Source organism: Rhineura floridana, chromosome 18, assembly GCF_030035675.1.
Source record: "Rhineura floridana isolate rRhiFlo1 chromosome 18, rRhiFlo1.hap2, whole genome shotgun sequence".
Taxonomy (NCBI): Eukaryota; Metazoa; Chordata; class Lepidosauria; order Squamata; family Rhineuridae; genus Rhineura; species Rhineura floridana.
The window spans coordinates 9,826,189-9,852,654 of NC_084497.1; the positions used below are offsets into that span (position 1 = coordinate 9,826,189).

The following is a 26,466-nucleotide window of genomic DNA, read 5'->3' on the forward strand; positions in this document are numbered from 1 at the left end:
GAGATGGTGGGGACGGAACCTGGAAACCCCTGCATGCAAAGCACGGGCCACGGTTCCATTCCCTCAATTTGCGACGGGTCTAGAAGATGGTGTTGAAAATGCCCCCGATGGTCGAGAAGCACCCGAATCATAATCATAATAATCCTATACATAATCTAATAATTATACCTGCAATTTGGAAAATGTTCTCTATACATTCCAACTCCTCTTAAGTTGTTATAACCAAATTTAGCAAGATGGTTCCTGAAATGAATGAGCAGGTTTTGATTTATGTTTGGATACTGTCAGACACCATTTTGAATAAAGATGGTGGACTAAACCTGTCAAAACGTCATTCATTTGGACACCCTCTTAAGATATTGCAACTGCCACGCCCCCATCAGAGGAAGACCCGACGCTCCCAAAGCAACCATTACTGTGGGGCAGGTTGAGAGGAACAGGACAGTGAGACAGAGCAGGGGGAACTAGGCCTTCAGGGGTCATGACGCCACAACCTCCTCCGCAAGACCCAGAGGGCCCTGCACAGAACTGGAGCCTGAGCCACTGCTGACTCTGGAGGAGCACTGGCACCAAGAGCAAAGGCCCAGTCGGCTGCCGGAGCACCTGCCTGAGGAAGGAGGACTCCTCAGGAGGAAGGGTCTACCTGTGAAAAACCTACTCCTCACAACTGGACCAAGCTCTTCAGACAACCCAGATGGCCTGCAGCTGGGCTCTGGATGGAGCTCTGAAGGCTTATGCTTGAAAGCCTCCAGTTCCTTGCATGGAAATGGAAATGGACGGCCTTCAAGTCGATCCCGACTTATGGCGACCCTATGAAGATTGGGTTTTCATGGTAAGCGCTATTCAGAGGGGGTTTCCCATTGCCTCCATCTGAGGCTGAGAGGCAGTGACTGGCCGAAGGTCACCCAGGGAGCTTCATGGCTGGGTGGGGATTCACATAGTCCAACACTCTAACCACTATGCCACACTGGCTCTTCCTTGCATACAGGGCTTGCAAAGCATCCTTGAGCCAGCTCCCTAGCATGCTGTGTGACCTAGCTGCTTATGGGACTTTGCTGCATTCTGATTTTAGACTGTTTCTGCCTCTAGTGCAGTCCCTGTGGTTTGACTTTGGACAGCAACTAGGCCTTTCTTTTTGGATTGCCTCTCTGAGTGGCCCTGGGACTGCTGGATTGGCTTCATCTGAGGGAGGGCAGTAACTTGGCACAATGGCTCCTGAGATCAAGGGCCAGGTTTTTGCCTGTTTGAATGCAACAGGATGGCATTGTGAATCAGGATCACAGGCTGAACCTTTCAAAGCTGCATTGATCTTAACTAGTGATTTCAAAGCTACACTGACTTCTTTTGGCTTCCTAAAATTCCCAAGCAATGTTGGGCACGAGGCTGCTAGTAAATAGCAAAACAACTGCTGAGCATGCTTCTTTCAAGTGGTCAGGGTGCTTCAGGTGAATTTACAACGCTCAGTGGCAAGCACTTGCATGTAGAAGGCCTCAGGTTCAATCTCCAGCAGCATCTCCAGGGAGGTCTGGAAAAGGCTCCCTGCCTGAAACCTTTTAGAGCTGCTGCCAGTCTGTGTAGACAAAACTGAGCTGATTTTATGGCTTCTACGTTAAATTTCACCTTTGTAGTCCCTTTAGAGCCAATCCTTATATATATGTATATGTATATATTGTATTTTATGTATTTCAATTTTAACGTTTTTGTGATTTTACTGTTTACAATTGTATTATGTACATGCTTGATTTTATTTTTGTAAGCTGCCCTATTATAAGGTAGAAGGGCGGGATAGAAATATTTTAAATAAATAAAAATAAATAAATAAATATGGTCAATGGTTTGTCTCTGAGTCAGGCACCTTCCTAAATTTCTATTTAAATTTCTCCTGCATTCAGATCATGACTGGAAACTTCCTGCATTTTTAGGGGTAACAGCTGTAGCTCAATGGTGCAAACAGAAGGTCCTAGCTACAATCCCTCGGCATCTCCCAGCAGGGCTGGGAACATCCCCTCTCTGAAACTTGGACAGTTGCTGCCAATCAGTGCAGACAAAACTGAGCCCAACGGTCCAAAGGTCCTGGCAATGGACTGTGGGACCGCGTGCATAATCTAACACTGAGCTACGGCCTTCCGTGCGGACTCATATGGAGGGGAGCCCAGGGGAGGGGGGCCAGACTCACTCCGATGTGGACTCCCAGAAGAACGGCTTGTTCATTGCGATCTGCCTGAGCTCGTGCAGTGTGTCAGTGAGGGTCGCGCTGAAGAGCATGGTTTGCCTGCTGGCCGGAACTGCCGCCAGGATAACTTCCAGGTCTTTGGTGAAATCAGTGCACCCCTGCTCCAGCAGCCGGTCAGCTTCATCCAGGACCTGAGCCAAAACAGAGGGGGAGGAGAGTTGGAAAGGAACCACCGGAGATAGCAGAGGGTTGAGGAGAAAGGGGAATCTTGTCAAGTGGCAGTCTGGGCAAGGCAGAACAGGGAAACCATACGGGAAATGCAAACCTCCGTGCCCACGGCGATACTCCTCCCCCTGAGGCGGCCGAGGTGCACCTCTTTTCCCGAGGGCAGGCAGGGATGTGGCCTTTGTCATGTTGCTGGACTCCAGCTGCGGCAGCTCACACAGCCAATGGTCAGAGTTGCTGGAAGCTGGGAGGTCAGCAATAGCAGGGGGGCCACAGGTGTTCCCATATCCGTTCCGGGCCCTTTGGCTTTTCCCTTAGCCAAATTAAGGCTCCCCCCAACGATTTTCAATGCATCCATAAAGGAAGCCACAGACCTGCACTTACAAGATCTGAACAGGGTGGTTCATGACAGATGCTATTGGAGGTCGCTGATTTGTAGGGCCACCATAAGTCGTGATCGACTTGCAGGCACATAACAATGACCAACATTTCCTCTATAGCATGTGAACTTTGTGCGAACATTCTGGGACATCACAGAAGCCCACAGGAAGGAACAAGGCAGCTGGTCAGCCAGGCCACCGGTCTATCTAGCTTAGTTCCTGTTTTGAAAGAAAGTTTTTCTCCCTTCAAAGTGGTTCTCTTTTTGACTTTGCTGTTATAAAACAAATGTTTCCAGGCTCTAGTACTATAGAACCAACCTTGGGAACAAAGAGAGAGAAAAACCTACCCACAAAAAAAAGTCTGTCTGAGACTGGGTCTGCAAGTTCAAAACGGTGTCCTCAAGATACAGAATTTGGTATTGAAAGAAGTGAGGGGTGGGCAGTAGCTCAGTGGCAGAACAGCTGCTTTGCATGCGGAAAGCCTCGGGTTCAACCCCTGGCCTCTCCAGGAAGGGCTGGGAGCGAACCCTGCCTGAAACACGGGAAAACTGTTGCCAGCCAGTGTGGACGATACTGAGCTAGACACACCAATGGGCTTCCCATCTCAGCTTCCGCCAAAATAAGGAAACATTACTAGATTTTGTGGGGGAACAAAAGGAGAACAGTGTGTGTGTGTTGTTGGAACAATCTATCGAGACCAGCATGAGATGGGGAGGGGGAGAGAGGCTTTACCCAGCCCTGTTAAGGCCTGAACACGAGATTTTTCCATATTGCAAGGCACAGGCCTGACCACTGAACTAAAGGGTCTTCCTCTGAAATTAAGGCAAGGGGACACTCTCTGGCCTTACCAAGAACTTGATCTTTTGAAGGCTGAAGGTGCCTGAGCTTCGGAGGTGGTCAGCCAGCCGGCCTGGGGTTGCGATGACGACGTGGGGTTTCCGAGACAGCTCCAAGGCCTGCACCACCATATCTGAGAGGCCAGCAAGGCAGGAAAAAGGGAACATTTATTTAAAATATTTCTATCCTGCCCTTCTACCCTATAATAGGGCGGCTTACAAAAATAAAATCAAACATGTACATAATAAAATTGTAAACAATAAAATCACAAAAACATTAAAATAAATTAAAATACATAAGTTACAATATATACATATATATATATAGGGAGTGGTACTAAAGGGGATTACAAGGGTAAAATTTAACGTAGACGGCATAAAATCATAAAATCAGTTCAGGCTCTACTTTCAGTCCCTCCCAAAGGCTCTCCGGAACAAGATCGTTTTCAGAAGTCTCCGGAAAACCAATAGAGAGGGAGCAGAGCGGGCCTCTTGGGGTAGGGTATTCCAAAGCTTGGGGGCCACAGCTGAAAAGGCTCTCTCCCGCGTGCCTGTAAGTCTAACATCTTTAATTCCAGACACAGAGAGGAGACCAGAGGCAGATGATCTTAAATCCCAGGCAGGAACGTATGGGCATAAGCAGTCCCTCAGGTATATTGGTCCAAGGCCGTTTAGGGCTTTAAAGGTCAGAGCCAGCCCTTTGAATTGGAAACAAATTGGTAGCCAGTGGAGTCGATAAAGCACAGAGGTGATATGCTCCCTGCGCCGTGCTCCAGTTAACATTCTGGCTGCTGCATTTTGGACCAACTAATTTCTGAACCATTTTCAAAGGCAGCCCCACATAGAGTGTTACAGTAATCAAGCCTCGATGTCACCAATGCAGGTGTCGCTGTGGCCAAGTCAGCTGCTTCCAGGAACGGACACAGCTTGTAGACCAGTTTGAGTTGGCCAAAAGCACTCCTGGCTACTGCAGCCACCTGATATTCAAGCAGCAGGGCAGGATCCAGGAGAACTCCCAGACTGCGGACCTGCTCCTTCAAGGGGAGTGCAACCCCATCCAGAACAGGTTGCAACCCCGCCCCTGATAAAGTTTTTCCCTTGACCAGCAGTACTTCCGCCTTGTCTGGATTAAGTTTCAGTTTGTTAGCCCACATCCAGCCCTTCACAGCCTCCAGGCACCAGTTTAGGATGAGCACTCCCCCCCTGCAATCAGGTGGTAGGGAGAGATAGAGCTGAGTGTCATCAACATATCGATGACATTGTACTCCAAATCTCCTGATGACCTCTCCCAGTGGTTTCATATAAATGTTAAAGAGCATGGGAGACAGAGTGGAACCTTGCGGTACCCCACAGGCCAACGGCCAGGGGGTCGAGCAGTAGTCTCCCAGCACCACTTTCTGGGTCCTGTCCATCAGGTAGGACCGGAGCCATCGTAAAACAGTGCCTCCCAATCCCATCCCAGCTAGACGGCCCAGAAGGATACCATGGTCAATCATATCGAAGGCCGCGGAGAGGTCCAGCAGCACCAACAGGGATGCACTCCCCCTGTCTGATGCCCGGCGTAGGTCATCAAGCAGGGCGACCAAAGCAGTCTCTGTCCCATGACCAGGCCTGAAGCTTGATTGAAAAGGGTCTAGATAGTCTGATTCACCCAGGAAAACATATTTATTTTTATTTATTTATTATTTAATTTGTATCCCGCCCTTCCTCCCAGCAGGAGCCCAGGGTGGCAAACAAAGCGCTAAAAACACTTTAAAACATCATAAAAACATATCTTAAAATACATTAAAACAAAACAGCGTTAAAAACATTTTAAAAAGCCAACCTTAAGAAAGGGTTAAAAACATTATTAAAAATATATATCAAGCAATTCTAACACAGACGCAGACTGGGATAGGTCTCAACGTAAAAGGCTTGCCTTTGAAATGACTATAGGCAGTTTGTGCATGCTCAGAAGCTGAGCAGCCACTACCCTCTCAATCACCTTGCCCAGAAAAGAGAGATTAGAGACTGGGCGGAAGTTGTTAAGATCTGCAAGGTCTAACGAAGGCTTTGTTAACAAAGGTCTTATCACAGCCTCTTTCAACAATGTTGGTATAGAATCTTCCCTCAGGGAGGTGTTAATTAAATATGCCAACCAGTCAGCCACTCCCCCTCTGGCAGATTTGATTAACCAGGATGGGCAAGGGTCAAGGGAATATCTTAGCTCCTCTCAAAGGGGGCAGCCTCAGAAGCATCACATGTCCCACCCCACTGTGCATGAATTTGCCAAAGAGAAAATATTTTCAGCAGTCTGATAATCATAGAATAGCCAGCTGGAAGGGGCCTATAAGGCCATCAAGTCCAACCCCCTGCTCAGTGCAGGAATCCAAGTTGAAGCATCCCCAACAAGTCCAGCTGCCTCTTGAAGGCCTCCAGTGTTGGAGAGCCCACTACCTCCCTAGGTCATTGGTCCCATTGTTGTATCGCTCTAACAGCTAGGATGATGATAAGCCTTCATCACCCAAGCTGTCTTAATTCCCCATTTTCAAAATGTGGCTTACGTACCCATCCCGCCAACAATGATGCAATCCTTTAGGCCCAGTGGCTTCCCCAGGACCCGGAACTGCTCGGCGATCTGATAGGCCAGTTCTCTGTCAGAGAAGGAAGGTTGAGAGAGGAGGGCAGAAAGAGAGAGACAATTAACAAAGAAATGCTGCTGTTCTGCATTTCCTTATTTCACCTCCAAACAGTCCTGCAACTGGATCACGCGGGGGGTGTGTGGCATTTTAGTCCAACATCCTGTCCTCACAGTGGCCCACCAGATGCCCCAACAGGAAGTCTGAAAGCAGAGGACTCACCCAGGGCCCTTTACAACAAATAAGGCCTTTTTCCAGCTGTTGTTATATGCCTTCAAGTCAATTACGACCTACGGCGACCCTATGAATCTTTTTTGGATATATATTCATGGCGTATGCATATTCAGAGGAGGTTTGCCACTGCCTTCCTCTCAGCACCCCAGATTCCCAAGCGGTCTCCCATCCAAGCAATAACCAGGCCTGACCCTGTGTAGCTTCCGAGATCAGACGTGTTCAGGGTAGCATGGCCGTAGTTTAGTGCCATAAAGTCGGCACGTGTCTCTCCCTGTGGACACTCCCTGTCAGGTATTGAACTGGTTTCCCACTCCTTCAAAGTGTGCATGGCTTCTAGCCTTTTCCAGTTTAAACAATGTACAGTACAGCGCAATCCTATGAATGCTGACTCAGAAGTGACTTATGGCAGCCCAATGAATCTTTTTTGGATATATATTCATAGGGTTTTCATGGTAAAAGGCATTCAGAGGTGGTTTGCCATTGCCTCCCTCTAAGCCAATGGCACCGGGCATTCCCAGGTGGTCTCCCATCCAAGTATGAACCAGGCCTGACCCTGCTTAGCTTCCGAGATCAGACAAGATCGGGCGTGTAAACTTGAAAAAAATGACTTGTTCTTACCTTGTGGGTGTCAGCACAAGGCAGAAGATGCCAAAAGGGTCTTCTGAGAGTTTCTGCAGGATGGGCAGCACGAACGCAGCTGTCTTGCCGCTGCCTGTCTTGGCACAGCCCATGCAGTCGCGCCCTGCAGAGGCAAAGCGGATGTGAGGCAGCAAGCGAGGATGAACTCTGCATAGGCGCAGAGGCACGCCCAGACGGCCCACACAGGCACAGGAATGGCAGATGCCCTCAAAGGGATTTGGGGACCTGCTACACAGAAGAAAGCGCTTCAAGGAGTCCTGAGAATCAGAACTCTGGGCAGGGGGAGGCACTGACAGGAGGGGCGGGCTTGAGAAGTCCGAGGGCGTGGCTTCAAGTGGGGGCGTGGCTTCAGGTGGGCAAGGCGTGGTCTGTTGGAGGGATGTACCACTCCAAAGGACGACCGAGGGGGCGTGGCTCCCAAGCACCCTGAAGGGCTGCTCAGTGGGTGGGCGTGGTTTAAATGGCAATTGGAGCGGGGCTTCGGGCAGAGCGACTGCCGGGGGCGGGGCTTCACAGCCCTCATGACCGTCTGCGAAGGCGGCCTTACCTTGGAGCGCGGGCGGGATACAGGCCTCCTGCACCGGGGTGGGCCTCGTCAGGCCCAGCTGCTCCGCCTGCGCCGCCAACCAGGGCGCCAAGCCCAGAGCGCGGAAGCCGGACATGGCTCGAGCCGCCTCACGCCGCTGAGAGAAGAGAGAGGAATTAGTCCCACAATGCACCGCGACGACGGCGGCGCCTTTCTATTGGGCGCCTCTCGTGACGTCAATGGCGGGCGCCGCAGTGCCTCGTTTAACTACGGCTCCCATCACCCTCTGCGGCTTCCGACGCCCAATCAACGAACCCGACGCCTCTTTATAGAGTTACAATAAAGGTAGACTCACACTGTATGTCGTGACCACGTACAATTGAGGGTGGTGATGATGGTGATAAGAATAGCGAACCACATTGCAGGGAAGTTGTAAGTCGTGCACCCTCCCTCCTACGCATGCGCCTCTACAATCATGAGTGGTATCGGCAGTGGCAGGAAGACTATTACTTTCAATGTTTTTATTCAAAAGTCAAGCTTTTTTTCCGGCTGGCCTGTCTTAGGCAGAACTCTTGACATCCCGGTACAAAAAGAGGAGGCGGCGCAAGAAGGAGCATTCAGTCCCGTCAGCACGAAGTGAGAAGTTCACTTTACATTCCCCTATCTCTATGGGTGGCATCTGACTTCCTCTTTTTCTACAGCAACGTCATCGCTTCTTTCCCACCAGCCCCCCAAATCCTACAACTCCCATCAAGCATTTCGCCTACTTGGGCTCCCGGTTTCTGATTGGCCGCCCGCTTCCTCAGCTGCTAGTGGGCGGGGCGAAGAGACCCAGGCAGCCAACCGGCGTTTCCCGACGTGCCTTGCGCCGAGAAGAGAGACGAGGACGTATCAGCTCGCGAGGCGGCGGAGGTGGCAAAGGGGATCTGGCCGGAGTGATGGCGGCTGCCGGGGCGCAGGGCGAGGCCGACGAACTCTTTGATGTGAGGAACAACTTCTACATCGGAGCTTCTCAAGCGGCCATCAACGAGGCGCAGCGAGTCAAGGTGAGGCGAGGAGGGGCGGGATAAGCCACGCCCCGGGCAGAGACCCCGCCCCTTTCGTACGGTCTGTGCCCCCCGAAGAGCCCGCAAGTGGCCCCGCCCCGATGCAGAAAGGTAGCAGGAGGGGAGGAAAGAGGAATCCTCTGAGCAGGCAGGTGCTGTGGGTTTTCCTTGCTCCTGCTGGAAGCAGATGGCACCTGTTGAATCGCTGCCTGTCTTTTGCTTCTCTGTCTGCTGTTGGGGATGGTAGCGTCTGTGGAATCACTGGCTGTCATTAGGCTTTTGCTCTGGCTTTTGTTTTGTTGTTGTTGGATATTTTATAGCTAAACAGGATATAAATCTTATCGACTAAGTTACTTTCCGCTCTGTTGGGATGTGGGATGCTGAACCTTTTGAATTGCTGGGCTTGAGCCATAGCCATACTGACTGGTGGCGTTGGGACTCCCAGCAGTGTCTGGAGGGCCACAGATGTCCTTCATTCTTGCCATATACTGCATTAAGATGAAACTCCCCACACACTCCTGGTTTGTTCTGTTTTTAAAAAGTGTTTAAAAAGAACTTACTGCCTTAAAGAGGCATTGGCAGTGGCTCCGCTCCTACTTGGTGGGTCGCCACCAGAAGGTAGTGCTTGGGAAACATTGCTCGATGCCCTGGACTCTCCATTGTGGAGTTCCGCAGGGATCAGTACTGTCCCCCATGCTTTTCAACATCTACATGAAGCCGCTGGGTGCGGTCATCAGGAGTTTTGGGGTGCGTTGCCATCAGTACGCTGATGACACGCAGCTCTATTTCTCCTTTTCATCTTCTTCAGGTGAGGCTGTTAATGTGCTAAACCGCTGTCTGGCCGCGATAATGGACTGGATGGGAGCTAACAGACTGAAGCTCAATCCAGACAAGACCGAGACGCTGTTGGTGAGTGCCTTCTCTGCCCAGATGGAGGATGTTCATCCTGTTCTTGATGGGGTTACACTTCCCTTGAAGGAACAGGTGCGTAGCTTGGGGGTTCTTTTTGATCCTTCCTTGTCACTTGAGGCCCAGGTGGCCTCAGTGGCACGGAATGCTTTTTACCATCTTCGACTGGTAGCCCAGCTACGTCCCTATCTGGACAGTGACGACCTCGCCTCAGTTGTTCATGCTCTGGTAACTTCTAGACTGGACTACTGCAATGCGCTCTACGTTGGGCTGCCCTTGAAGACTGTTCGGAAACTACAACTAGTCCAGAATGCAGCGGCCAGATTGCTGACGCGGACCAGAAGGTCCGCTCATATAACACCTGTTCTGGCCCGTCTGCACTGGCTTCCTGTTTGTTTCCGGGCTAGATTCAAAGTGCTGGTTTTGACCTATAAAGCCCTACACGGCATGGGACCGCAATACCTGGTGGACCGCCTCTCCCAATATGAACCTACCCGGACACTGCACTCAACATCTAAGGCCCTCCTCCGAGTGCCATCCCATCGAGAAGCTCGGAGGGTGGTGACTAGAACCAGGGCCTTTTCTGTGGTGGCCCCCGAACTGTGGAACAGCCTGCCCGATGAGGTGCGCCTGGCGCCGACGCTACTATCTTTTCGGCGCCAGGTGAAAACCTTTTTATACTCCCAGGCATTTTAAAGTGTGTTTTAATAGCATTTTCATCATTATTTGTATTTTGGATGTTGTTTGGTTCTTTTATTGTTTGTTTGTTTTGTTTTCTTGATTTATTGTATTTATACATTGCTTGTTTTTTTATCTTTTTGTACACCGCCCAGAGAGCCTTCGGGCTTAGGGCGGTATATAAATTAAATTAAATAAATAAAAATAAATAAATGCTGGTGTGCCCAGGAATGGCCACAATCCAGAGTCCAAAGCAGCGACTGTCTTCCTCTTTTCAGGAGCCAAATTTCAGAGAGGTTGCTGTCTCACTTTGTCACAGCAAAAAACAGTAAAGAATCTTGGACCATCTCAAAAACCCACATTTATTGTGGCAGAAACACTTTGTGGGCTAGGAACCTGATGTGTCTGATTTCATCAGTTTACACCACAATAATTATGCTGACCTTTAAGGTACTATGAGACAAATCTATGGTGCAGCCATAGCATTTGTGAACAGTTCTGTTCCCTTGCCTCAAAAAGGATATTGTGGAGTTGCAAAAAGGTCAGAAAAGGTGACCCAAAATGATCAAGGGGTCAGAGCGACTCCTGTATGAGAAAAGGTTACAATATTTGGGGCTTTTTAGTTTGGAAAAAAAGGCCAGTAAGACGGAACACAGCAGAGGTGTACAAAATTATGCAGGGTGTGGAGAAAGTGGTTAGAGAAATGTTTCTGTCTGTCTCTCATAATACTAGAACCCAGCATGGCTATCCAGTGAAGCTGATTGTTGGAAGATTCAAGATAGGCAAAAGAAAGTCCTCCTTCACACAGCACATAGTTACATTACAGAATTTGCTCCCGCAAGACACAGTGGATGGCTTTAAAAGAGGGTTAGACAAATTTGTAGAGGGGAAAAGGCCACTAACTTTGATAGTTATATTCCTCCTCCACTGTTGGATGCACTGTGCTGCTGAACATCAGGTGCTGGGGATCACAAGTGGGGAGAGTTGCTTTTGTGCTTAAGTCCTGCTTGTGGCTTCTACCCATTGGGCCATCTGGTCACCCACTGTGAGATCAGCATGCTGGGCCAGAAAAGACCCCTTTCCAGTTGCTGCAGGCCTCTTCCTACCTTGCTTTGTGGCTCTTGCAGCTTGTTTTTCTATGAGAGGAGTAGTTTTTTTTCACCAGCTGGTACAAACGCTGATCTTTTTTTCTTGCTCCTTTAGTCTTCCAGTCCTGAAAAAGAGATGGAGAGAGACATTTTCCTCTATCGTGCCTACATTGCACAGGTGAGGCAAGCAGATTGATCCGGGGGGGAAGAAACGGCTACTTCTAGATTTGTCTGACCTTCCCAAATATGTAGTGTGTGTGGACGGGTTGGTTTTGAAACGGTTCATGTATGTTTCCTTCCTAATAACATTATTCATTTATTTGTTTAAAGTATTTTACTACGCTCTGAACAGCACCTGCTCCTGCCTTCAGACTTACAATCTGAAAAGTACTACGCAAACTTGAGTGCAAGCGTTTGGTTATGAAGTTCTTAATAAGTTTCTTTCTGTTTTGGCGGTGGGCGGGGGAAGCAAGCGCCCTGCAGGTGCTCCTTCTGTGGCTGATGGATGGTCATCCTTGCCATCGTGTTCTTTCAGGGAAGTGCAGCCCCCCACAGTGGCCACTGGACCCCCCCCAGCTGATAGCAGAAGTGAGTGTGCGCTGCCTTCCGCTTTGTGGTTTCAAGGCAGCTGTCAGTTGCTTCCCAATCAGGATTGCCTCCCAAAGCAATTATCTGCTCTTTTTCCTGAAAACTGAAATCGCTGGGTTGTGACCAATGTTCGTTCTGCTCAGAGTAGGCCTATTGAAGTTGGTGGGTATGGCTAACGTGGACCATTAATTTCAGTGGCTCTGCACGGAGTAGGACTTAGTGGGATACAACCTACTGTTGTTGGGGAATATGTGGCATGTTTATGGCAGGGGTCTGTCTTGATCCCTGGCCGCTGATGTTCCGTCTTCTCCCTTTAGGGGAAGAGCTGTAGGTCAGGCCTGGGGGCCAAAGGCAGCCCTTCAGGCCTCTCTCTATGGCCATTAGGGCTCTCACAGGTCATGCACCTTCCCAAACTGCATCCCCTCAGCACCTGCCCTCTGCACCCTCCTTGAATGGTTTTGCCTGGTCAACAATGTGTCCTTGAACTCTGATAATGTGTCTTGCTTGCCTAGACAGAGGACAGAGGTGGGCGAATATTCAGTAGGCTAGTTTCTATACACACAAGGTAAAATGTACATTCGTTGCCTTGCCCACCTTTGCCTCTCACCCAGGGCATGTGACCTCTGGAAGGTAGTTCAGTGAGGAGTGTGGTCCTCTGGCTGAAAATGGTTCCCCACCTCTGAAGGCATCTTTCTCAGAAACAGCTATGGCGCACTTTTCACCTTTTGTCTTACTGGATTCGTTTCTGCAATTCATAGAAACAGGATTTTTTTCCCCCTTTCCCCCCCAAACTCTTCCTTTGGACAGCGAAAATATGGAGTGGTGCTAGATGAGATCAAGCCCAGCGCGTCTCCAGAACTCCAAGCCGTGTGGATGTTTGCAGAATATCTTTCCAACGAGAGCCAAAGGTGGGTTTGGGTGCCAGAGTCCTGTGGCCCTCCTCGCGTAAAGGCAAATTTTGCAAGACGCTGCTGATCACTTACGTATGCAAGGCTATATTGTAATCTCCAGATTTTAAATCACAGCGCTGTCTTCATGGGTTTTGTCCCTTGTAGACTGTTCAGAAGTGCTGGAGGTGGTTGAGAAGTAACAGCCTAGCCATGAGGGAATGTTTACCCCCGTATTTAAACGACAGCAGCATTTACCATTTTGTATCTGGGCTCAGTTTTTGGAGCTGGTTCTAATCTTGAAAGCTTCGCATGGTCTGAATCTAGGATTTCATGATGAGTGCCTTCTTCTATACAAGTTCCCAACTCATTTGAAGCTGGTGTAGTAGAGAGTTTAAGAGGCTGTGGAGAAGTCCTGGGTTAACATCTCTTAGCCATGAATTTGCTTATAAGCAAGCTACTCATTTCTCTTCCCATCAGTAGCAGAGCAGGGGAGGTAAGAACTGGACTAGACAGGCCTTGGGTGTGATACACAAAAGAAGGTCCCTGCAGCTAGATCAGGCCAGGAAGGACCTGAAACACAGCAGCAATTTTCTCCACCTGTGATTCCTAGCAAATGGTATTCAGAGGGGTATAGTGCCTCTGGCCACGGAGGTAAATCATAGCCATCATAGCTGACAGCCTTAGAATCATAGGATAGTAGAGTTGGAAGGGGCCTATAAGGCCATCAAGTCCAACCCCCTGTTCAGTGCAGGAATCCAAATCAGAGCATTCCAGACAGATGGCTGTCCAGCTGCCTCTTGAATGCCTCCAGTGTCGGAGAGCCCACTACCTTTCTAGGTAATTGGTTCCATTGTCATATGGCTCTAACAGTTAGGAAGCTTTTCCTGATGTCCAGTCGGAATCTGGCTTCCTGCAACTTGAGCCCATTATTCCATGTGCTACACTCTGGGATGATTGAGAAGAGATCCTGGCCCTCCTCTGTGTGGCAACCTTTCATGTACTTGAAGAGTGCTATCATATCTCCCCTCAGTCTTCTCTTCTCCAGGCTAAACAGGCCAAGTTCTTTAGGTCTCTTCTCACAGGGCTTTGTTTCCAGTCCCCTGATCATCCTTGTTGCCCTCCTCTGAACCTGTTCCAGTTTGTCTGCATCCTTCTTGCAGACCTTGTTTTCCTCCATGAATTTGTCTAATTCCATTTCAAAGCTATCCATAAGAACCTAAGAGGCGACCCTGAGGCTGGCTCAGGCCAAAGGGAGCCCATCTAGTCTGGGATTGTGTGCAGATGTCCTAATGGGAAGCAGGCAGCAGGGCCTGAGCATGACAGCAACTCTTGCCACTTGTGATTCTCAGCAACTGATCTTCAGAAGCAGGCAGCCTGCAATCCTTTGAATCCGAGCCAGGATCCAGCATAATCTAGAGGTCAGGCTAGGAGCAGGGAGACCCAGGTTCAAGTCTCCAACTTGGCCATGAAGCTCATTGGCTGAGCTCAGGCCAGTCACCCCTTTATTTTTTTATTTAAATATTTATGAAATGCACTTTCATTTAAAAAAAAAAAAAACAAGGTGGTGTACAGCATGAAAACATAACAACATCAAGAAAGACTGCTTGGTAAAATATTTATCTACCTCACACGGTTGTTCTGAAGATAAAAAAAAGTGAGATGAGAGTCTTGTACGCTGCCCTGAGATTGTTGGAGGAAGGGTGGAATGCAAATGCAACAGCAGGGGAGGGCGGGGAGAGAATTCAGGAGAGGCCCCACATTTGCAGTCCCCTGTCGTGCCCTCATCCTCTGAAGAGAAGTGTTGGGGATGTTCGGAGCTTCAGGAAGGGGCTGGTGGTTGCGGCCTTGACATCTCCCAGGACCAAGAGAGACGATCCTGGCTTGCAGTAGCTAGCTGAGGAGTCTAGGTTGCTTCTGTTTCCTGATACTGACGTTTGTGGGGTTCTTCCTCCCCACACCCTGCCCCACCTTCAAAAGAGATGCGATTGTGGCAGAACTGGATAAGAAGATGGCCAAGAGCGTGGACGTCACCAACACCACTTTCCTGCTGATGGCAGCCTCCGTCTACTTCCATGACCAAAACCCAGACGCAGCGTTGCGCACCTTGCACCAGGGGGACAGCTTGGAGTGGTGAGTGGATTACACATCTGGTCCCCCTCTTTTTCGTGGCTTAGTGGTGGGAAACATCTGTGGCCCCTCAGCCAGGATAGACAATGGGCAGGGATGATGGGAGGAGCTGTCCACCAACATCTGGAGGGCCACAGATGTTGCCTGCTGCTGTTGTAGGTGGTCCTAGGCTGTTTAAGCCTTTGTAGGCCGGATCCAGCACCTTGATGCTTAGTCGGTGCAGACTCTCTATGAATCGTTTAGAAGTTAAGAACTTTGCTCTTGCCAGAGCAAAGGTCCACAGGGAAGGTGCCAGTGATTCACAGCTGCCCGATCCTAAAACGGCTCTTCCTCTCGTTCCCTCTAGCATGGCGATGACCATTCAGATCCTGCTGAAACTGGACCGCCTCGATTTGGCTCGGTAAGTTGCCCTAGCCCAGCTCCTTTCTGTCGCAGCCAGTACCCTCCTTCCAACCCCTCCTGTGCCGCCTCCTAAGTGTGCAACTGGGAAGCAGCTGCAGAACACTCGGCTTTGTTGCTCAGAGGCCTGCACCAATTCTGAGTCCTGTAGCCGGAGGCCTCAGCCCTCAAATAAGCCCTCTTTACCCAGTGGTGCCTTGGAGGGTCAGGGCTGATTTTTATTGGGAGAGAGCCCAGAGTTTCAGCCTTCCTGTAAGGACCCTCTATTGTCGGACTCCCAACTCCCATCATCCCAGCCATTGGGATATGGCTGAGGACTAGAGGTGAGCATATGCTTGCCTGTAGAAGGTCCCAGGTTTAGTTCCCAGCATCTCCAGGTAGGACTAGAGAGAGCCGCTGCCAGTCAGTGTAGACTACTGAGCTAAGTGGACCAACGGTCTGGGTTGACATGAGGCAGGTTCCTCTGTTCTTGTTTAAAGCAGCCCTCTTTTCTGAATTCTGGGGGCTAGAAACTTGTTCTCTTTTTAAGGGAAGATCCATAGCTCAGCGATAGAGTGTTTGCTTCACGTCCAGAAGGTCCCGGGTTCAATCCGTGGCAGAGACTGCTCTCTGAAACCCCAGGGAGCCGCTGCCAGTCAGTGTAGACAGTACTGAGTTAGGTGGACCAACGATGTGTCTCGGTGCAAGGCAGCTTCCACTCTTCCTGTCTTCCACTGCCTGGGGCTGATGAGATTTGGAGTCCAAGGACATCAGGAGGGCCTCAGGGTGTGGGGCAGCTGCTCCAGAGCGCCCGCTTGGAAGAGGGTGACTTTCATTTTCTTACCTTGGGGGGGAGTGTGCAGCAGGGTGGGCGCCTTAGAGGAAGTGCTCCGCTTTGCAAGGGTGGCCCGAGGAGCACAGCTCCCAAGGGGCTGACTCTCCGAGAGCCTCCGCCTTTACGGAGCGCCTGCCCTTCCTGTGGAAGGTCCCTGCTTCTCTCCCCAGCGCCTCCCGTTCATCAATCTTAAGGAGCAGCAAATGGGGAGGACTGCGGAGATCCCCTTGGCAGCCAGAGTGGGCGGGGCTGGGGGAAGAGCGACCAATCCGCTCTGCGTTTTGGGAGAGTGCCTCTCTGTTCTCTGTGCCTTCGGGCGCCTCTGAAGACAATCGCCAGCAGATTCTGCACAATGGTTCCCGAGATCAAGGAGCAAGTTTTCGTCCGTGTTTGGATAGCGTTGGATGCCATTCCCAGTCAAGATGGCATGCGGAACCTTTCAACACTGCACTGATTTCTGTTTCGTTGGTTTGTTAGAATTTCCAAGCAACGGCAGATGGGAGGCTGCTAGTGTTTCAACAAGGCAGCTTTCTGTGGTCTATATCTCTTCCCCCCTCCAAACCCAGAGGTTTTCTGCACTGTCACTCTCTCTCTCCCTCCCCCTCCAGGAAGGAGCTGAAGAAGATGCAAGAGCAAGATGAAGATGCAACTCTGACCCAGCTGGCAACAGCGTGGGTCAACCTCACCCTGGTGGGTACCATATTGTACAGTCCTATGGCAAGGGTGAAACCAGACAACATGTTTGAAGGGAGCGGGGCTGATTTTGTGTGCTGAATTGCATACGAAACACATCATTTTCTGGCCTGGAGCGAGCTCTGTGGAAAGCAGGGTGAGAAGGGGAACTGAAACCCACCCAGTTCTGCCAAGCTGTATTTTTGAACAGGGCCACAATGGGCTACGGTGGGTACCTGTGGACCAGATTCAATGGCATCACCAACTCACTACTTCTCCCGCTCTTTTCCAATCCCTGTAGCAATTTTGCAACTGTTTATAGAAAAGGCTGCAAGTTTTTAATTTTGTCCTGTGTACCCGGAAGACAAAAGTAAACAGCTTTTGAACATAAGAGTTCTGCTTTAGGTATCGCAAGCAGAGCTCTGCTGAATCGGACCAAGAATCCCAGCTAGCCCAGATTTCTGCCGCCCACCAGGAGCCGGTCAGATGCCTCTGGGAAGCCCCCCCACGCCACCATTCCAGTGTCCTGTATCCGGAGGGTTTTTGCCTGAGAAAGCAACTGCCCATGGATGGTTCTGCCCTCTGTCCATTGATCTCATCCCCCATTTGAAAGCCACAGAGGTCTTCGCTGCTTCTTGGCTGATAAGTGAATCCCGCCATCTAATTCTGCTTTGTGTGACCAAGTCCTTCCGTTTGTCATGAATCTACCACCAGTCCAGCTTCACTGGGCTAGGGAAGGACTGCAGCCCAGTGGTTAGAGCATCTGCTTTGCGTGCAGACAGTCCCAGGTTTGATCGAGAGGCTCCCTGCCTAAAATCCCAGGAAGTGGCTGACCGTCAGAGTTGACAGTACTGAGCTAGGCAAGCTGATGGTCAAAATCCTGTATAAACCAGCTTCTGAGGTTCCTATTTGAACCATTCCTTTATTCAGAACCATGAGGGGTGGAATCTTGGCTTTATTTGTAGGGGAAGAGCCCCTGCATTGCATGCAGAAGTTCCCAAGTTCAGTCTCCAGTGGCATCTCCAACTGGGGCTGGGAAAAGACCTCCGTTTGAATCGCCACTGCCAGTCAGTGTAGACAAACTGAGCTAGATGGGCCAATGGTCTGACTTGGTATTTAGGAACCTGGGAGGCTGCCTGATACTATCAGATGACTGGGAGTAGGTGAACATCTGAGCCTGGTGTGAAAAAGATGGCAAACAGTGACTTAGCAGGATTCCTAGAGCTTTTACCGCCAGCAGGCTGCCTTTTCGTTGCTGCCCTCAAAAGGTGCAACTATCCCTTATGAAAGCAGCTTGGTCTTTTGTTGAACACACCTTTAAGTAAAAAATTAAATTTAAAAATTGCCAAAAAAAACTGGGGCCTTCTGTGTGCAAAGCTCTGCCACTGAATTACACTTCTCTCCCCCAAAGGAATCTGCTTTATCCGAGGGCAAGTGATTTGTCTCTTTTGCTTGGTAATCTGCTCTTAGGTATAGAAGGGTCTTTTCCCTCGCTTGCTTCCTGTTATTATATCATTATCATTATTTGATTTATATCCCACCCTTCCAGCAGGAGCCCAGGGCGGCAAACAAAAGCACTAAAAACATTAAAACTTCATAAAAGCCAACTTTAAAACACATTAAAACAAAACATCTTCAAAACGTTACTTAAAAAAGATATGAAAACATCTTCTAAGATTAAAAACATTTTCAAAAAAGGAAGATGAAGAACATATTAAAAATCAATTCCAGCACAGATGCAGACTGTTATGAAGATTGAACATGGGCTAACGGCGCCCCCACAAAAAAAATGCCCTCCAATGAGCACTTAAAGCAAGGGGGAGGAACTCAGACCTGGAAGCCTTCAAAACTCTCCCGAGGCCAGACCCCTCCCTAGCCCTGCTTTGCCCTGGGAGTGTTTTTGCCTGGCAGGGACAGGCCCAACTCTGATCATGCCTCTTGCCTGCCTCGATGAAAGATAGGGAAGGGTGTGCGTGTGGAAGGCACCCTGCTGCGCACACACACACAGCATTTACATTCATGGTTCCACTTTTGCTTCTGGTAATTGGGTGTTAGAACAAATTAAACCAGAACTGTCACTAGAAGCTGATGAAACTGAGGTTATCATACTTTGGACACATCATGAGAAGACATGATTCACTAGAAAAGACAATAATGCTGGGGAAAACAGAAGGGAGTAGAAAAAGAGGAAGGCCAAACAAGAGGTGGGTTGATTCCATAAAGGAAGCCACAGACCTGAACTTACAAGATCTGAACAGGGTGGCTCATGACAGATGCTATTGGAGGTCACTGATTCATAGGGTCGCCATAAGTCGTAATCGACTTGGAGGCACATAAAAACGACAACAACTACCCATCACTGGCACGTGGCCCCTGGAAAGCTGCCCAGAAGGTAATGTGGCCCCCCAGGCTAAAAAGGGTTCAACCCAGCGCAGTTTCTTCTCTGCTCCGAATGCTGATTTGGCTGTTTATTTTGCAGGGAGGCGAGAAATTGCAGGATGCCTACTACATCTTCCAGGAAATGTCTGAGAAGTGGTCGCCCACTCTGCTGCTCCTCAACGGCCAGGCCGCCTGCTACATGGGCCAGGGCAAATGGGACGATGCCGAAGGCGTGCTGCAGGAGGCCCTTGACAAGGTGTGGATTTTTTTTTCCACCTGGAGAATTTTGGAGGTCTGCCTTGAGATCATAGAATAGTAGTGTTGGAAGGGGCCTATAAGGCCATCAAGTCCAACCCCCTGCGCAATGCAGGAATCCAAATCAAAGCATTCCCGACAAATGGCTGTCCAGCTGCCTCTTGAATGCCTGCAGTGTCGGAGAGCCTGCTACCTTTCTAGGTAACTAGTTCCATTGTCATATGGCTCTAACAGTTAGGAAGTTTTTCCTGATGTCCAGTCGAAATCTGGCTTCCTGCAACTTGAGCCCATTATTCTGTGCCATGCACTCTGGGACAATCGAGAAGAGATCCCGGCCCTCCTCTATGTGACAACCTTTCATGTGCTTGAAGAGTGCTATGATATTTTCCCTCAGTCTTCTCAAGGTTAAACATGCCCAGTTCTTTCAGTCTCTTCTCATAGGGCTTAAGAATTTGCTGTATAAACATATGGTACATTGGCAGACATCTCCACATTAGTCTCTTTGTGTTTACTGGGGCGTAATTTCGGGCAAGTGAGTACAGGATGGCAGCCTAGGCTTTGGGGGAAGAACAGGGTTCTTGTGCCTTTAACGGCTGCATGGCAAGCAGAAATTCAATAGGTGAAGCCTTTTCTAGTATGGAAATACAATTACGGGACACGCTTCACCATGACTGCTGTCCAATGTTGTGTTGTGCTATGCCACATGGCAACCATTTTGCGACTGGTGTCACCAGCACTCTCTCAAAATTTGAAATGTGTCCTCTGGCCTTGACGACACTGACTGGCAGTTGCTTCAGGCAGGCAGTGTTCCTAGCACTCCCTGGAGATCGAACTTGGCAGCTTTTGCAAGCAGTGCTGGTGCTCTGCCACTGAGCTACCTGTGGCCCTTCCATGTTTCTCATGAGTAGACAATAAAAGGCTAGGTGGGTGAATCACCTGACCTGGTTATAAGGCAGCATCATAAATTCTTGTTTTAGGGCTGACTTACTATTTTTTCCCCTGCTTCCTTGTTTTCTACAGGACAGCAGCCATCCTGAGACCCTGATCAACTTTGTCGTCCTCTCGCAACACCTGGGGAAGCCCCCGGAGGTGAGACTAAAACAGCTAGGCTGGTGGGGACTAGAGAGAGGGCCTTCTCAGTGGCGGCCCCCACTCTCTGGAACTCCCTCCCATATGATCTTCGGCATGCCCCTTCCCTGAATGTATTCCGCCAGGCCTTGAAGACCTGGCTTTTCAGACAGGCCTTCGGGACTTCCGGGGAGGGTTAATCTTTTTGACTAATTGCCTGCTACTCTGAACTGTCACTGTTTTACTGTTTTATTGTTTTATTGTTGTACTGTATTTATTATGATGTATTTTAACTGAGTTGTACGTCGCCTAGAGTGGCCATTGGCCAGATAGGCGACTTATAAATTAAAATTATTGTTATTATTATTATTAATTATTTCCTTCTGTTCACCTTGCACAGAGATGGGCAATGGTTGTGGCCTTCCAGATATCACTGGACTCAAACTCAAAGCAGCCAGCATGTGCAGTGGTCATGGATGATGGGACTGGGGGGGGGTGTCTAGCAACATCTGGACGGCCACAGACATTCCCCATCCTTAATCTTGGAAGCAACATTTCTTACTTCAAGGAAGAGCTGGAAGAATACCTCTATTTAGAAGACGCTTCTCCTCCTGAAGGCGAGGAGTGCCTCTTTTTGTATCAAGGTTTGGTAAACCTGTAGCCCTCCAGGTATCACCAGTATGGCCAGTTGTCTGTGAGGATGGGAGCTGTAGTCCAACAGCCTCGGTGGGTTGTTTGGCTGTTTAACCTCATCCATCTGACTCTCGATGACTGTGTTGTGTAATGGTTAGAGTTGTTGGACTAGCACTAGGGAGATCTGGCTTCAAATTCCTGCTCAGCCTAGAAGGTCACAAGGTAGACCTTGGGGCCAGTCACTGTTTCTTGGCCTAACCTACCTGTCAGGGTTGTGAGGACAAGAGAAGGTAAAACACATATACTAGCTTGCTCTCCTTGGAAGAAAGATGGGATAGGAATAATAAAAATAAAATGGAAACCCTCGATGGCTGGGCTGAAGGGCAGTCTTTCAGCTCCATGTTTAAAAGGTCCTGGGTAGGGTTGGGAATGCAAAAACTCTCTGCCTGAAACCCTGAAGAGCTACTGCCAGTTTGTGTAGACAATACTGAGCTAGGTAGACCAAGCAGCTTTCAGTGTTCCAATTTAAACCGGCTCTTCATTAAGAATCATGAGGGCTGGAAACTCAGGGCTGTAGCCAGCTAAGCACTACTCAAAGTTGTCCCATTGAAATGAATGGGCCTAAGGCAATCATGTCCATTAATTTCAATGGGTCTGCTGTGCATATGACGTAACATTGGACACAACCCTTCATTTAGGGGTTCCCAAACGGTGGTCGTTGAGCTTCATTCAGGGGATCTGCGGCAATATAATTGCAATATTGCAATATAATAAAATTGCAATATAATAAAATACAAGTGAAAGAAGCAACGAAAATACGATGAAAACTCTGTACATGCATCTAGTGCAGCTCATTACAACTGCTACAACAGGCAGGAAAATGATTAAGCAGTCCGCCAGCATCATGAGCAATTTTCAAGTGTTCCTTGGGAGGAAACGTTTGGGCACTCCTCCCTTAGCTCATTTGGGAGCGACGGGTTAGGACTCATTTGTAAACCACACATTTTACTTGAAAAAGGTCCCAGGTTTAATCCCTGGCTTCTGCATATACCTCTGGGAATTGTCCCATCCCTGAAACCTTGGGAGAGCCACCACCAGTTGGTGTAGATAATTCTGAGCTAGATGGAGCAACTCAGTATAAGGCAGGTTTCTATCTGAATCAGCAGAACCATGAGGACTGGAATCTTAGCTTATTTTTTAAATAAAAGACTGTAGGTCAGTGGTAGAATGTCTGCTTTGCATACAGAAGAGCCCACGTTCAGTCCCTGATATCTTCAAGTAGGGCTTGTAGAGAGAACCCTGCCTGAAAGGCTGGAGAGTCACTGTTCGACCAATGGTCAGATTTTGTGCCAGGCAGCTTTCTGTCATCCTCAGCACGCTGACCGTGGGGATTTCAACATCACCCTCCCTCTTCAAAACGGGCACTCATAATAAATGAACCTGCCCTTACGGTGCCATTTGGCGCCTCTTCCGCTTCTGCATATGTTTTTGTTCCTAGAAAACTTTTACATGTTGTTCTCATGGTTTTTAAACAGTACCTTCTTAATAGAGCTAATGAAACATGTCCTGGGTGGTTTCTTTCCTCTTTCTGTAATGCATTTCAGCGTTTTTTTCATAACTGAAAGACGGCTCCTCCTTTCCCCTCGTTCCTGGTCTCCTTTTTGCTGTCTGCTCTCCCCTCTGCCAATTCTTAGACTCCTTGACATCCGCACTGAGCCAAACTTCCCACGTCAGACCTCTGTGGTTTTTAAAAAAGACCTTGCGTTTAAAAAAGGCTGGGAACTCTTCAGACCCAAATTCTTCTCTGAATTCCACCTTCTCCCTTTCCTGATCATCCCACCCTCCATTTCCTCTGTGTATTCCTATTTTCATACATCCTTGCTTCCGTGACTGTGTTAATCAGAATTCCCTATGTCAAATGGCCAGAGGATGTTTAGTGGTCTGTCTTCCTCATTTATTATCATTATTGTTCTTGTTGTTAAATTTATTTATATACTGCATTTTCCACAAATACACTTGCGCTCAAAGCGGTTCACACAAACAGTCCAAATGCTGCAACACAACGACACGTAATAAAAAGTATAATCACTACAACATTAAGAAAAAATATATACATCAAAGTATAAATGAGGATAAAGCTCGATAGCAAAGCCAAAGCAAAAATATTAAAAAACTAATCCTCCTTAGTTGCTTGTTACGCAAAGGTCTCCAAGCGACTTACCGCACATTCAAAAACATAAGCGTCAGTAAAAATACATTATAATATCAACACATTCACATAAGCACATGCAGTTCATATATACTCTCTTTCTCTCCATAATATCACAGAAAGTTTTGGCAGCACTCTAAAAAAAGCCTTGCTGTGAGAATTATATTTTAAAGTACTGTAATCGTACAGGGGCAGCTCTGGGAGGCCTGCAAAGCAGGGAGGCTGGCAACCTGTTTGTGTGGGGGGGAGGTTGGCCACCCATGAGAGGGAGGAGAGCACCAGAGCGAGTGGGCCGCTGTGGCCGGGGCGACCCCCATACGGACAGGTCAGGGCATCTCGGACAGGCCGCTGCCCCAAGGCATGCACAAGAGTAGCTTGTTTTTATTATTTTTAAATGCCTTTTTTAAGTTCCTGCAAAACAAAAGTAAAAATCTTCATATATATATATATATATATATATTTAACGGTTGTGTTTGTAACCAATTTTTCTAAAATTAGAGTTTTAAAGATTATTCTTATTTGGTTTTTTTATTTCACGTATTTACTGGTGGGCGGGCAGGCTAGTAAGAATTGTGCTCGGCTAGTGACTTGTGTGAATGCATTTGCAAGGCTGTATTCGTTCCCCGTTTGCTTTTGTTTGAACCACTTTTCCCTCGTTCCGAATGGCAGGGCTTGTACGTGGCAGGGAGGCTTCCACATGCAAGCCGTTGGAATGAACAAATTAGAGAACAAATGCCTTCAAAAATGCCCTGTCCATCGAAAGATGCGGTGTCTGTGTTGTTTCTGCTTCCAACGGCCCCCTTCTCCCCCACCGCTTCGTCTGACTCTTGTTCTTCTCCCTCTCGTCAAGGTCACCAACCGTTACCTGTCGCAACTGAAAGATGCCCACAGGCACCACCCCTTCATAAAGGAGTACCAGGCCAAGGTAATAACACCAGCTCCCCCCCCGTCCCATATCCCAATCGAGAGGGGCTTGCGTCTTCGTCACCTACCATTGGAAGAACATTGCTGGGGGGGAACATAATGCAAATGTAGTGTTGAAAGGCCTCTATTGAGGATGTACTGTTTAAAAATGGAGGTGGGGAACCTTTTGTGCTCTGCGGGCCAGCATTCTTATCAGGAAACGGTTTGCATCGGGATCTCTTGCTAAAATGAAGGGTTTCCCCCCTCTATTTTAGCAGGAGTTTCCATGCATCAGGAAGAGATTTGCTTGGAATCCTGCTGAACTGTGCAGGATTTAAGCACCACCCCCATGGACATGGCCTCACAGGCCAGTTTGGACCTCCTAGCAGGCCCACATTGGCCTGCGAGCAAGAGACTCCCCATCCATCTATGGTGAGTGACCTTTTTTGCCCATGAGATTGGAGGCTGCTTGTGGGGCTGGTGGTAGTCACTCACTCAGGAGGACATGCGTGGGGACAGTTGACTCTCACTTCCCATGCACCACTCTCCTGTCACAATTGCATTATCCCCCAAGCATGATTATGCTGGGAGGGTGGCTTGTGGGAATATCTTTCCTCATTTTAAATGTGTCCTTCATCAGAATTGCGCTACAAAATTGTTAGAGGGTGGAGGTGGGAGTTTGTAAAAGAAAGATTTTAACAGGGAGTCTTTAAATTTCTTTTGCTTCTTATTTAATTTTTGTATATTTACTCCAAGAAGCTGATAATTGTGGTACACAATTATTTTTTGTAATAAGGGTGGCATGTAGGTATCCTAAATATTGCATTAAAAAAATTGGCCACCCTTCACATAGGTCGCTCCTGTGTCTCTGTTTGAGTTGCTGATCTGCGTGTGGCTCATGTAGAGAGGTGAGCCTCCTCTTAACACCAGGCAATTCTGATGCATCCAGTTACACTGGGTAAAATTATCTGCCCTCAAACAGAGGTTAATTGGGAAGGCTGGAGCAGTAGATCATGCAGAGACAGAACAGGAACTACCTTCTGTGGACAGGCACTTTTTGAGGACCCTTTGAGGACTTTTTTCTCACAACATACCGTTTGGCAATTATTTTGCTAGGCTCCTGTCAGATCAGATTCAACTGAGGCTTTGATTCCTTGAAATTAAAACTTTCCCTTCTCCTTTGCTTTGAAGGAGAACGACTTTGACCGTCTGGCCTTGCAATATGCTCCCTGCGCCTGAGGCTGACAGGACAGGAGAAACTCCAGACCGCAACATCTTGTGGGGTTGCTGCCTGGGCTGCATGCAGGGAATTGGCACCCCTCCCGGTTCAAGCGAACCCAACGCTGGTTCTCCGAATGTGGGTTATGACAGAACAACATGGAAATCCTTTTGCGTGCAATGTCTCAAGTGCGTGTTTAGCTCCTGCACAGCACAGAATAGAGACTTTTATGTGCAGCACCTTAGTTTAAAACGGTCCAAATAAAACCTTTGATTACCCAGCTATTTCTGATTGTGACCACCTTAAACTGCCTTGGACCGGGTCAGACTATTTGCCTTTCCAGCCCAGATGCCAAGTGGTGGTGGTTCTCCTGTTTCTGTGCTGAATTTCGGGGGGGGGGGGGGAGGAAGTGGGGTGTTCCTCTCAAAATCAGAGACCTTTTGAGTATTAGGGAGTTCAGTGATGCTTAACCATAACAAATTTGTCCTCCTTCCTATCCTGTGATCAGATCTTAACAAGGTTCTGTTGTGGACACAAATAAGCAGCACATATAATGCTACAGACTTAAAATAGTTTTAACTGTCTCTGTCTCTTTCCCCCAGGAAAACCTGGAAACTGGGGGCCTTGTATCAGTTCATCCTGAAGGGGGCCTGCAGCCCTCAGACACAGGCAAAGGGCTCCGTAACCCATTCTCTTCCAGCATGAACTGGTTAAGAGCCTCTGGCAACGCCCTTTGGCTCACAAAGTGTTGTCTGGCTGTCTCTGCGCAGAAGTTAAACCAGCCGAGGTGCATCAGATTGTAAGGGCAGAGGGCTCATAGAATCATAGAATAGTAGAGTTGGAAGGGGCCTAATAAGGCCATCGAGTTCAATGCAGGAATCCAAATCAAAGCATTCCGAAAGATGGCTGTCCAGCTGCCTCTTGAAGGCCTCCAGTGTGGGAGAGCCCACTACCTCTG

At 48.7% G+C, this 26,466-nt stretch overlaps 2 protein-coding genes across 2 annotated transcripts in view; one reads left to right on the top strand and one right to left on the bottom strand.

Moving 5' to 3' along the window:
- The window catches only part of DDX49 (DEAD-box helicase 49), an 18,220-nt gene extending 10,379 nt beyond the window's left edge, over positions 1 to 7,841 (bottom strand). Inside the window, exons 1-5 of the mRNA XM_061600542.1 lie at positions 7,653 to 7,841; positions 7,085 to 7,208; positions 6,162 to 6,247; positions 3,627 to 3,748; positions 2,177 to 2,364 (exon numbers count right to left, since the gene is read on the bottom strand). Coding sequence (XP_061456526.1) covers positions 2,177 to 2,364; positions 3,627 to 3,748; positions 6,162 to 6,247; positions 7,085 to 7,208; positions 7,653 to 7,767 — 635 coding nt within the window. The 5' untranslated portion in view covers positions 7,768 to 7,841. The remainder of the gene's footprint in view (positions 1 to 2,176; positions 2,365 to 3,626; positions 3,749 to 6,161; positions 6,248 to 7,084; positions 7,209 to 7,652) is intronic.
- Positions 7,842 to 8,091: 250 nt separating this feature from the next.
- COPE (COPI coat complex subunit epsilon) lies at positions 8,092 to 25,792 on the top strand. The gene is made up of 11 exons (XM_061600543.1): positions 8,092 to 8,267; positions 8,359 to 8,677; positions 11,468 to 11,530; positions 12,748 to 12,848; positions 14,808 to 14,960; positions 15,304 to 15,357; positions 16,779 to 16,860; positions 19,322 to 19,477; positions 20,497 to 20,565; positions 24,237 to 24,311; positions 25,481 to 25,792. The coding sequence occupies exons 1-11, from the start codon at positions 8,107 to 8,109 to the stop codon at positions 25,526 to 25,528; spliced, it is 1,281 nt and encodes a 426-aa protein (XP_061456527.1). The 5' UTR covers positions 8,092 to 8,106; the 3' UTR covers positions 25,529 to 25,792.
- Positions 25,793 to 26,466: the final 674 nt, after the last annotated feature.